Here is a 12,667-nt window from a genome sequence, read left to right on the forward strand (position 1 = left end):
TCAACATTTTATTCAAGTTGGCATCCCTGGCATGAGTGGGCCTCTTCACACGTTTGCAAGGATACCAGCATCCTTCGTTTGCAAGGATACCTGCATCTCGTTCTGATATCCGACCAGCTTCCCTGGCAACATGATTTCAAGCAATGTGCTCTTGAGCGCAAACGTCGGGGGGGGGGGGGAACCTGCCCAACTTTGCCTTATGCGTGTTTTTTGTTTTAACTTTTAAAAAGAAACCCCACACAGCTCTCTCAGCTGCATTCATTCCTCTCGACCTTTCAGACCCCATTTCAGAGCGGAGTCCTTTCATTCCTCTCAGGCCAGTCCCCCCTCTTTCTCCCTCACGAGGGAGCAGCTCTGCTGCTGCCGCCGCGCCGGAGAAGAGGCGACGGGGCGGAGCGGGAGGCGAAGTTGAGCTCGCTGGGTTTCCTTTTTTCCCCTGCCCGAGCGGAGAAAGATGGCGGGGGCAGGCGCCGGCGGGATGGAGCTCAGGGAGCCGACGGGGCTGCGAGGCTGAGCTGCTGGAGGAGGCCGCTCTCGGGGGCTGCTGGGAGGCCGAGAGGGAGGAAGGAAGGGCGGGAATTTCGCGGTGGCGGCGCTCTCCCTCTTCCTCGGGCGAGAGGAGCCGGCGGCGGCGGCGGCAGGGCTCGTCCCGGGGCCCGACCAGGGGTGTGGAGGCGGGAAAGCGAGAGGATGAAGAGCCCGGCGCGGCGGCGTTGTTGCTGCTGCAAACCGGGGAGCCGCCCCAGTTGTGTCCCACCAGGCCGGGCCGCTCGCTAGTCCGTGCTGGAGGCGGCGCAGGGCAGCCCGGGCGCCGCGGCCGCAGAGCAGCTGCTGGAAGGGGAGCGCTTGCCGCCCAGGCTCCGGCCCCGCGGGGCCATGCCGTGGCTGAGCGGAGGGCGGCGGCGGCGCCAGCAACAACAGCCACCGCAGCAGCAGCCGCCGCCGCCGCCGCCGCAACAGGCTCCAGCCGCTATGGGGCAAGGGATGGTGCAGCCGGCAGCGCCGCGTGGCCGGGAGAACTCGGAGCTGCCTTTGCCCGCTGGCTGGGAGGAAGCGAGGGACTACGACGGGCGAGTCTTCTATATCGACCACAACACCCGGCAGACGTCGTGGATCGACCCCCGGGACAGGTCAGGAAGGGCGAGGAGGCCCCTTTTCCTCCCTCCGAAAGGAGGCTCCCTTTAGCAACAGCCCCTCCGTGTCCTGGGACGGCCCTTGCTTTAAGGCTGCGGGGCCTGCAGAAATGGTCGTCGGAAGGGAAGGGAAGGTCTAGGCTCCGGGAAAGAGCATCTCGAGGGGCCTGCGATTTTAACTCGGTTCTAAGGGCCATCTTTCCCCGAGTCGCCTTCCTTCCTTGCAAGTTTTAAGGATGGACGTTCCCGGTTCCTGGGATAACACCGCAACTCCATTTTGTCCCGTGTCATTTTTTGGGAGGGGAAGCTGGCGAGAATAGTGTTGAGCGCGCCTCATTGTTCTCACTCGCAGGAGACGAGGCCGGCGGGGGGGGGGGGCATTTTCTCCTTCGCAATGCCGTGAAGCCAGGGCTGTTTTCTTTCCTTCTCCCTTCAGTATCTTGTTTTAGCAGATTGTGGTTTGAATTCCTATACCTCTGTCTGATAACAGCAACGGATTCTGACCTAGGTGCCCCTGTAAATCTTTTTTTTTTCTGCGTGGGAAGGATTGCCTCTGTTCTGAACAATAAATTAGTAAGCAGGCAGGACTTAGCAGTATCTCAGCTTTGCATGGGTAGTGTTATTAGGTTGCTTTACTTAATAAGAGTAGAAAATCCCCCCTGCCCCCAATAATGCTTAGGTGTTGTGTCCCGGACCTAAAATCTAAAACAACGGTATTGCAACAGTTCATTCTGGCTCTGTTCTGTGACATTTTGTTTCTTTTAGAGGTTATGGCAAATGCAGCATTTTTAAGGCATACCATCTTGCATTTCGACATTAATAAGTATTGCTACTAAAATTGCTTTGAGACCAATCAGTATCCTGATGTGCCTTTGTATATTTCTTGAATGAAGCTTTAATCATCAAAAAGCAGAAGGGTTCTTTGGCTCCCTCTCTATAATAGAAAGCTGTCAGCTTCTTTTGCTGAAAAAAACACACCTTTCCTAACATCTAACATTAAAAGCAAAGGTTGTGTTGGTGCGTAAGAAAAAGCCCCAGAGTCTACAGTTACATAGTACCTTTAATAAGAACAACCAAAAAAGGTCACAAACATGTTACTTTTAGGAAACTTTGAACAAGTTTTAAAAATGTTATTTCTAAGCCTGAAATCCTATGCATTGTAACTTGAAAGTTTATGCTGTAGAAATTAGTAGGCCTAACTTCTGATAAAATATGCATGAAATTGAACTGATAATAGTATTTAAACTTAGGCGCTATTAGTACCAGTGACAAAAGAAGCTAAACACACCCTCTTAACAGTTGTCAGTGATTTCATGTAGTGAGTTTACTTGTCAAAAAGCAGCAGGTCTTTTTATTGTCTAGAGCCAGCATGGTTGACTGGATAAAACATTGAAACTGAGTCTAGAAGACTGGAGCTCAAACTGCATTTCAGCTGAAGACTTGGGATGAATTGTAATCACTTATTTTCCTGTATTTACAAATTAGAAAATAGTAACCCTTTGCACAGTTGCATGATTGAGATGTTGTTGCATTAAGTTGCTTTACACATGGGAAGTGCTACAGAAAACATGTTGTTACTTACCATGCCTTTGAAAACATCACGACTAGAATACTGTGGTGGATGCAAGAATGCAAAGTTTATTTTTATAGCTTTTGACATTGATCCCTGTGCACACATGTTCAAAATTTCATTCATATTTATTTGTTTGTTTTATTACACTTCAAGGGCAGCAAACATCAAAGAAACAATACAGTACAATCAAAATTAAAATAATCATAGTCATGTTTGGAAGATCACATAGATGCTGCCAAAGCATTTATGAATTAATGTATTGTCAAGCATTTTTTTTTGTATTTTGTTTTAAAGATCTTGCTCCTGTTTGTGACTATTGTATGCTGGTGCTAAAAGGAAAATAGAACAAGCAATATCTTCTGGCAGAACTCCTTAACTGTCAGCAGGATTTCCCATGACAGCATGTGGGCTAGGTCTAAGACTATGATTCCTGTGGTATATGCAGGCAGAGTTCCTATTTTATCATATGCTTTTATGGATCCTACTAAACTAATTATAACCATGTTTGCCTAGATAGATCAAAGAAAAGAAATATTTGAAAGGAAAAATTTCAGGAAAAGACTTGTTTCAGAAGGAAGCTAGCTATAATATGCTTTTTATGATCTATTTGAGAAAAACTTGCAGAGATAATTCACCTGCCTTCTTTTGAGATGCATACTGATTAGGGGTGCTGTCAAAATTTGCTCCAGCCTGGTTTTGTAAACTAACTTCCGGATTTTTAAAAAGGCCATCTCAGAGGACAGGCAAAATTCCAGGACACAAACACACATAGATTGGGGGCAGGTGTTCTGGTTGCCTTACTCCTAGCCTCCACTAGCCTTCCCCTCCCTTCCCAATTCTTAATCTTAAACAGGAAAATTGGCGAAGAACACAGAGAAGAAAGTTCCCCCATCTGCTTTTTCTGTCGTCTTGATACTCACTGAAGCACATAAGGACTAAAGTAGTGCTGCATTTCAGAACTTAAATAAAAGTAATAGCAAGGGCTGCTGCAGTGGTCCCAAGTGCCATTGCTTTTTCAATTCCAATTCCTAGCACACTGCATGTCAGGACTGTAAAAAGTAAGGAGAGTTCACCTGTAGCTAATATCAAGTAACGAAAAGCTCAGAGTGGGTTGTCCTGAAGTAGTCTAGTACCCTGCCATCCTTGGCAAACAGGGAATTCTGTTTTGTTGCATGTCTTTTTACAACATCTCCATGATCCAGTTGGTCCTCTTTTGATTTGCCTGAGCACCTTCTGAATGTTTTCCTAATGGGAAGCTCTTACTTTCCTTTTGCTTCATTGGAGTTCTTCAGGAAAGTGTTCTTGGCCCTCTCCACTTCCCTCTGCATTTATGAGGAGTGGTGTGCCTACAAGCTGGGTCAGGCCATAAAGCAGTTTGATGAGTTCTGCCAACCCAGTAAGTTCAGTCACAGTTTCTTGTCTGCGATCTGAGTCTCCATCACAGCACAGATCTCAGATGAGAAGTTCAAACCTTTCCACTCCACCCATTGCAACGGTTAAGAAATTGCTCTGTTGTAGCACAGGGCTGAGAAGAGACATTGAAATATCTCTTCTCAACCTATCACCGTAGTGGGGGTTGCATGTGTGCACCTGTGTGTAATTATGAGAAAGAGTCCATATGACCCTTGGAAGGTTGGCTGAGTTTTTGAATGCATCCCTCTGGCTGAAAAGTGTAAGCTGCCCTTGCTGCATGTGCTGCCTGAGTGGCCTGCCCACAGGCCGTGATTTTGTACCACCTATACACTGATGACACTTCTACTACTTTGCCCCCAAGCTCTCGCCCTTCCCCAAGTTTCATATCTCCAGCTACCTTTAATATTTCCACCTAGACATATTTCTGCTTTGTTGTCATTTTCCAAGCACTTTATTTCCTTTGCTCATTTTACTTACCCATTGAAATATTGAGCAGGCATGTAGCAGAAACTGCTTCCTGTGCTTCCCACGTCTAGTCCATTGTCAAACTATGGTGTGTTTCCCGTTATAAAAACATGGCTGTTGCTGCTTGATTCAGCAAAAACAAACAAACAAAAAGCAACAACAACCCTCTGGGCCTCACCCTGGTCATATCTTTCCTTGATTACTACATAATTTCCTCCTCTGGTTTTCCCTTCTCTCACCTGGGTCTACTGCTTTTCCAGCAACTTGCTGCCAAAGCATTCACCTCTGTTGTTGCCAGAATCATTCACTCCCTCTTTGTAATGCCCTTCCTTAAATCCTTACACTGACTTCCTGTCCATTCCTGAATCCTGTTCAAGCTTCTTATCCTTGCTTTTAAAACCATGTAGGCCTTGCCTTCTTTATCTCTCTAGTTTTCATATACATCTCCATCTGTGCCCTTATCTTGACCACCTATTGCTCCCCTAAGCCATCTAAAGTTCTACACAGATGACGTTTTTGCTATGTTTTATGCATGGAACTGTCTTGCAGAGTGCCTCCAGAGTGCCAATGTGCTTAATTCTCCTTCAAACCTATCCTGTCCTTTTCATTGAAGCTGTTGGTACAACTCACTGGTCTCCAAATGTTGTTATAACTAAATCAGAATAATTTCAATAATTAAGTTATTTTCCTGTTAGCCCACTGCCTCTGTAGTTGTTGTTGTTGTTTTATACTCCGCTCATCCGGCTGGGTTTCCCCAGCCACTCTGGGCAGCTTACAGCACATAAGAAATTGTAAAACATTAAAAATACAGAGTTGCCTTCAGATGTCTTCTAAAAGTCAAATAGTTGATTATTTCCTTGGCATCTGATGGGAGGGTGTTCCACAGGGTGGGTGCCACTACCGAGAAGTCCCTCTGCCTCGTTCCTTGTAACCTCACTTCTCGCAGTGAGTGAACCGCCAGAAGGCCCTCGGAGCTGGACCTCAGTGTCCGGGCTGAACGATCAGGGTGGAGACGCTTCTTTAGGTATACAGGACCGAGGCCATTTAGGGCTTTAAAGGTCAGCACCAACACTTTGCATTGTGCCTGGAAACGTACTGGGAACCAATGCAGATCTCTCAGGACCAGTGTTATATGGTCTTGGCGGCCACTCCCAGTCACCAGTCTAGCTGCCACATTCTGGATTAATTCAGTTTCCAAGTCACCTTCAAAGGTAGCCCCATGTAGAGCGCATTGCGGTAGTCAAAGCGGGAGATAACTAGAGCATGCACCACTCTGGGGATACAGTCCGCGGGCAAGTAGGGTCTCAGCCTGTGTACCAGATGGAGCTGGTAGACAGCTGCCCTGGACACAGAACTGATATACAGCTCCATGTACAGCTGTGAGTCCAAATTGACTCCCAGGCTGCGGACCTGGACCTTCAGGGGCACAGTTACCCCATTCAGGACCAGGGAGTCCTCTGCACCCACCTGCCCCCTGTTCCTCCAAAACAGTACTTCTGTCTTGTCAGGATTCAACCTCAATCTGTTAGACACCATCCATTCTCCAACCGCCTCCAGACACTCACACAAGACATTCACTGCCTTCACTGGTTCTGATTTAAAAGAGAGGTAGAGCTGGGTATCATGCACATACTGATGAACACCCAGCTCAAACCCCCTGTTAATCTCTCCCAGCGGCTTCATACAGATGTTAAAAAGCATGGGGGAAACGACAGAGCCCCGAGGCACCCCACAATTGAGAGTCCAGGGGTCTGAATACTCATCCCCCCAACACCACTTTCTGGACACGGCCCAGGAGGAAGGAGTGAAACCACTGTATAACAGTGCCCCCAGCTCCTAGCCCCTCAAGACGGTCCAGAAGGATGTTGTGGTCACTGGTATCAAAGGCCACTGAGAGATCCAGCAGAACTAGGACACAGCTTTCACCCATGTCCCTAGCCCGCCGGAGATCATCAACCAGCACGACCAAGGCAGTTTCAGTCCCATGATGAGGCCTGAATCCAAATTAGAAGGGATCTAAATGGTCTGCATCCTCCAGGCAGGTTGAGTCTGGGCCCCACCCCCTAGGCCAGGTGGAAAGGGCCTTGCAGGGAGTGTTCTTCCTCGCTTGTTTCCATCACTTTAATCTGTAGACTGCTTTTTGTAGATTGCTTGATCGTGTGACCCTAATTCTATTTAAAATGCCATGTGGCAGTATACATTTGTCACATTATTATTTATATAGATTAAATTTTAACAGGCGCTTGCTTCAATAAGATTACATCTGTTCTTGTTTGATTTTTTAAAAAGGAAAGCTGAGTATGTTGTCATTTAGAAACTAGTCATAAACCTTTTATCTACATTTCCAAGAAAGAATGTTTGTGAGTATTATGCATTCCTATGAAAGAAGAAATATCTGTGTGTTTTCCTATACTGAATTGTGTTTTCATAACTGGAGAGCTTGAATATCAGCCAAAACTACTTTACCAGAAATACGCATGGAATGTTAAGTAAACCCATGAAATGTTGTGCTTTTGTTTTTTACAAAACAGTAAAAATGTGTGCAGTTTCTTTTTGTATTAATAATGAACGAAGGGCACTAGCCAAATTTTCAAATAATTTTAATTTTTCAACACAAACTTTGTTACCAAGTTTTCCATGTTTAGCGCTAATAAACAAATCTATGGCCAGGATTCAAAGAACTACTTTGAGCATCTTTAGTGGGACATTTTGCTTTGAAAAGCAGGTCTTGCTATATCACTGTTTTGCTGAAAATCCTTGTGGTTTCAAAAACAGTTTGCCCTGTGGCATAAGGAACTGGCATTTGAGAAGCGTAATATAAAGTTCGTTTGGATGTATAGAAGGCATTGCAAGGTGTGTTTTTTAAAAAAAGATTCTTTCAAATTGCTTGTAACGTAATTTAAATACTCTACCAACCCACGAGCTAAACCAGGAGTGGGCTTCCTTAGCTCCTGACAACCGGCGACTCATTTTCTTTTGCAGCCTGAAAGTAAAAATGAAGTCCAAAGCAAAATGTTTCTTTGCAGGCATGGCTTGGGTTCCAGCTACATCTCACCAGGATTTGAGGTCACTGCCAATCAGGTGATTGATGGTGATTTCAAACCGCTTTTGGCAGGGATGAGCTATGAAATTCCACACACACACACACACACACACACACACACACACACACACCCCAATATTACACAAGTACTGATAGCATGTTAACACATTAAATAATTGAAGGTTGCACCAAAATTCAGATGAAAATAAGAACCGTCTTCCTTGTTTGCAAACTGAATGAAGATGTTAGATGATGGCTTAGTGAAACTAGTGTTGTATTTAAGTACCTGCTTAATTTGTAGCTGATACAGCTCTCTGTGTGGAAGTACATGCTGTACAGAGCTATGGGCTTGGAAACCTCAGAAGCTTCTCTTAAAACTTCAGAAGTGTGAAAATCTCTCAATGATAAAAACAACCTTAATCAGTAATACTTTTAATTGGCAAAATATGCGTAGTTTTCAACTAAATAAATACATGAGCAGAGTGACTTGTACAACAGGACTTTTTATTCCCTCTCCTTCCAAATTTGCCCCCCACTGTCCCCAAATATGCTTCGTAATTAGGGGGCATGCAGGACGAAGAGAGGGGGAAGAGTCCAAGTGAACGTCGTTCTGCTTGCACCACTTAACACAGGTGTACCCAATGTGGACCTTCCAGATCTCCACTCACACCTTCCTGACCATTGATAATGCTGATTGGGGCTAATGTGAGTGTACTCCAACATGTCTGGAGGGCACCTTGTTGGCTACCCTGGTCTAGTATGCTAGTGCATGGAACAGGAGTTTTATTTCTCTCCTAATTGAGGTTGTTGGGATGTAGAAAACTTGGCCAGATGCAGGGTACCCGGAGTGGAGTTATGTTTGACAGGACTGCGAACTCAGTTCTAGTTCAGTGGTACCTCCGGTTGCGGTCGGGATCCGTTCTGGAGCTCTGGTTGGATCTCAAGGTTTCTGCAGCTGGAGGTGCCTGCTCTGCGCATGCGTGTGGCACAATAGAGCGTTTCTGCACATATGCACAGCGTGATAGAGCGCTTCTGCGCATGCGCGTGTGGCGAAACCCGGAAAAATATTTCCAGGTTTGCCGTGTGCACGTCCCAAAGGATATGTAACAAGAGGTGCAGGTACGTAGAGGTACCACTGTACTGAAAACAAATTTCTGAGTTCAGTTTGTGCTTAGAATACGGTTACCAGACATCCCCGTTTCCCAGGGACAGTCCCTGGATTTACAAATCAGTCCCCTAACAAAATCCTGTCATTCCTATTGAAGTTGAAAGGTTTCCCCGGATTCATTGAAAAAAATCTGGTAACCTTAGCTTAGAGGCACCCTGTTCCTTAATGCTGAGAATTCTGTTTTATCCCTTTTACACCTGTTTATGGTTAGTTTATCCTGGGGTTCTAGTAAAACATAGAAGATCCTGCCAGTGTGCCCACCTGTGCTTAAGAGGATGGGGAAAGAGATGGTGATATATGACAATTTAATACAGCTGTGGATTAGATGATGACGAATATTTTGCACAATTCCAGCTCCCTTTAAGTGTCATTCTTGTATATCCAAATTGTTTTGCAATGGAAATCATTCTTATTCTGGATTCCTTTGTGCAAGGACACACTTCTCAAATTCTCATATGCCATTCAGGCATGAAACTGGTTAGGGAACTTGTTGTGAAAGTGGTGATTAATTTGATATGAATAACTTTATCTGTCATTCTGAATTTCCCTTGAATATCCTGCTACAACATAGGCGAGCTTACAAAAACTGGTATGCAGTATTATTTGAGTTGTTTTCTCCAGTTCTTAGGATTTCATTTGCAGATAGATTCTAATGCTATAGCTAGATGACTTTTAAACTTAATTTTTTTTAACTATTTAGTACAATAGACATACTTCAATTTCATCATCAAATAATATGTTTCTGTGCTTCCTGTTCCTTCTTTTTAAAATAATATACTTATGTAGACATTTTTAGCCACTGGGCCAAAAAACAACAAATAATAGTATCTTGAAATAGTAAATAAAATGACATTTTTAGCTCTTTTAAAGATTCATTCTCCTTGGCGAATTCTCTTTGTACATGCTCCTTTTCTTTCACTGTTTTTGGAAACAGTTTTCTTAGCATTCAGGCTGTACACACAGCAGGGCACACTACTGAGCTTTCTCTCCTGCTGTGTGTAGAAAATTTTAATGTGGGACAGAGACTGCAGACAAGAATCTCTGTCCTTTTTCATACTGAACTGAGTAGGGCCTACTTATGTAGCCATTTATAAAACCAGAATCCAGTAAATTTTCCCGTGTGCTGGCAAGAGGGGAGGGAAATTGCGTAAGCCTGAGATGTATCTCTGCCTTGGCATATGTACAAGCTAGACATCAAAGATTTGTGTAAACCTGTCTGAATATTAAATGCAAATTTAAAAAATAAATAGGCTTTGATTTGACTTGAATGCTTAGGTTACATGCTTCAATATTTGATAATCTATTTTTGTTAAGATTCACATCAAGCTGTTCATTTGCCTATGTCTTGTAAGCTAAATGAGCACATATTGGGTTTTGCAAAATACTAAAAGGCCTGGAGACTGCAAAATTATTTCATATAGGTTTTGCTCTGCAGGTTGTACTCTGAAATTAGTTTATAAATGTTTCAGAGGATTTAGACATATGGACAAAGTTCATGTATAGAAAACTGCAGTGAAGATGAGCCATTATTAAGCAGAAGGATGTTTTAAAGTTGAGAATCAATCACAGAGCATCTACAGTTCTGGTCTGGAAAATATGTGTCTGTCCATGGAAATGCATTTACTTTGCTTTTCCATGAATAAACCTTTCAAAATGCAGGATTGTAAATTTGTAGCTTAAATATTCTTTAAGTATGCATAAATGTATATAATGTATATTTAAAATACACTCTTGGACTTGAAAAAGCTCTGTGGTGTCTACTTTTGGCGGAGACAGAAAAATTAATGAAAATATTTTTAAATGTCTCATGTTTGTTACTATTTTTTTATTATCTAGGATGCCAGCATTACTCCCAGCTATTTATAATGAATCCAGCTATATATATTTTATACGCATACATCAGAGAAATCATAGTGCTCATCATATGGGAGGATTTCCATTTTTTGTTCTACTTACACTGAAACAGCTTTTCGCTACGCTAATTTTGAATTTTGAAACCAATTGCTTAATAATTGAATATATTTATTAAGAAGAGCCTAGGCAAGTGTTTTATCTGTAGATTCATGTTAATTTTTTATTGAAGAAAGAGCACTATTCCATATTGGAAGGTTTTCCCACCCTTTCTTTTTCTGTAATTTTCTTTAGCAGGACAGATTTGTTCTTTCTGGTATTCAGGTAAAGATACTATATGTAAAAGAAAGTCCAATACAGCATTTAAAAGTTGTGGAATGAAAGGTATGCTTGCTCTAGTTCCTTCAGGAAGAACAGCAGACTACTTTCCATGTATCGGACAGCTATATACATACTGTTTCCATTTCCAAATGAAAATATTTCTCCTTCAGTTGGTGCCTTGGCAGTGGTAAGGAACCTTTTTCAGCCTCATAGGCTGCATGCCAGTGGTGGGTGGGACCAGAAGCAAAAGTAGAGGAGCAATGAATGTGACTTTTACCTTCGCACAGAGGTTCCTATATATACACATCCACCTCCTCCCCACATACGTAACTCTTCTTCATCCAAGCAAACAAGAGGCACCACAGTTGAATGCTTATTCCAGCAAGGAAGAAACATTCAAAGGTGGGAGCAGGGCAGGCAGGTGAGGGTGTGCTGCATGAGCAGAGTCCCCTAGTTCCAGTTACAGTTAGGTAGCCATGTTGGTCTGCCATAGTCAAAACAAAAAAAATTCCTTCCAGCACCTTAAAGACCAACTAAGTTAGTTCTTGGTATGAGCTTTCATGTGCATGCACACGAAAGCTCATACCAAGAACTTAGTTGGTCTTCAGAGTCCCCTAGGTTTGAGGTCCTCAGTGCCTATCTTAGAGAGTACTTGCATGCTGGAAAAAGTACAGTACTTTTAGTGAGGCAGTTAAATAGTTGTGGCAGGCATTTTGATCCTGAGCTATGCTTTTTATTGCTAGGCATAATCACAGGCATTCACTACATCAGCAGAAGTCATAGCTTGCACAGATAAGACGCTTTGTACTTCTGATGATGGCAGATGCTTGTAAGTCTGTCTGGATAAATGAATTGCTGCAAACCATGAGAAACCCAAAATTATTGACAATCAGAGGCTAGTGGATATCTATCTACAATAGCTGCATGGCTTGGGCCAGGGACCTTGTGATGTCGAACAGCACTGGGTCTGGGACAGAACCCTGCAGCAGCCCACTTGTCACTTCTTTCCCCGATGACAAGGAACCATTGGAGAGCATTCTTTGGGTTTGATCAGTCAACCAGTTACAAATGCACCAAATAATAACACTGCCTGATGTGGGTGGCGCTGTGGGTTAAACCACAGAGCCTAGGACTTGCCGATCAGAAGGTCGGCGGTTTGAATCCCCGCGACGGGGTGAGCTCCCGTTGCTCAGTCCCTGCTCCTGCCAACCTAGCAGTTCGAAAGCATGTCAAAGTGCAAGTAGATAAATAGGTACCACTCCGGTGGGAAGGTAAACAGCATTGCTGTGCGCTGCTCTGGTTCACCAGAAGCAGCTTAGTCATGCTGGCCACATGACCCGGAAGCTGTACGCCTCCTCTCTCGGCCAATAAAGCGAGATGGGTGCCGCCACCCCAGAGTCGGTCATGACTGGACCTAATGGTCAGGGGTCCTTTTACCTTTACCTTTTACACAATACTATCATGGGGGACTTCACTGAAAGCCTTACTGAAGTTAAGATACATCACATCCACAGCATTCCCCTGATCCACTAAGAAATAAGATTAGTCTGGCATGACTTGTTTTTGAGAAACCCATGCTGACTCTTAGTAATCACAGCATCCTTTTCTAATTCCTTACATACTGACTATTCCATTAATTGATTAGGTGTTTTGATATGAACAGCTTTCTCCAACTCTATCGTTATAGACAAAAAAGCACT

General features: G+C 43.9%; 1 protein-coding gene across 1 annotated transcript in view; it reads left to right on the forward strand.

Moving 5' to 3' along the window:
* Nucleotides 1–381: 381 nt before the first annotated feature.
* The window catches only part of WWC3 (WWC family member 3), a 60,196-nt gene continuing 47,910 nt past the window's right edge, over nucleotides 382–12,667 (forward strand). The window contains exon 1 of the mRNA XM_083734204.1: nucleotides 382–1,130. Coding sequence (XP_083590330.1) covers nucleotides 877–1,130 — 254 coding nt within the window. The 5' untranslated portion in view covers nucleotides 382–876. The remainder of the gene's footprint in view (nucleotides 1,131–12,667) is intronic.

This window comes from Podarcis gaigeae, assembly GCF_964106915.1.
Source record: "Podarcis gaigeae genome assembly, chromosome: 4".
Lineage (NCBI taxonomy): Eukaryota > Metazoa > Chordata > Lepidosauria > Squamata > Lacertidae > Podarcis > Podarcis gaigeae.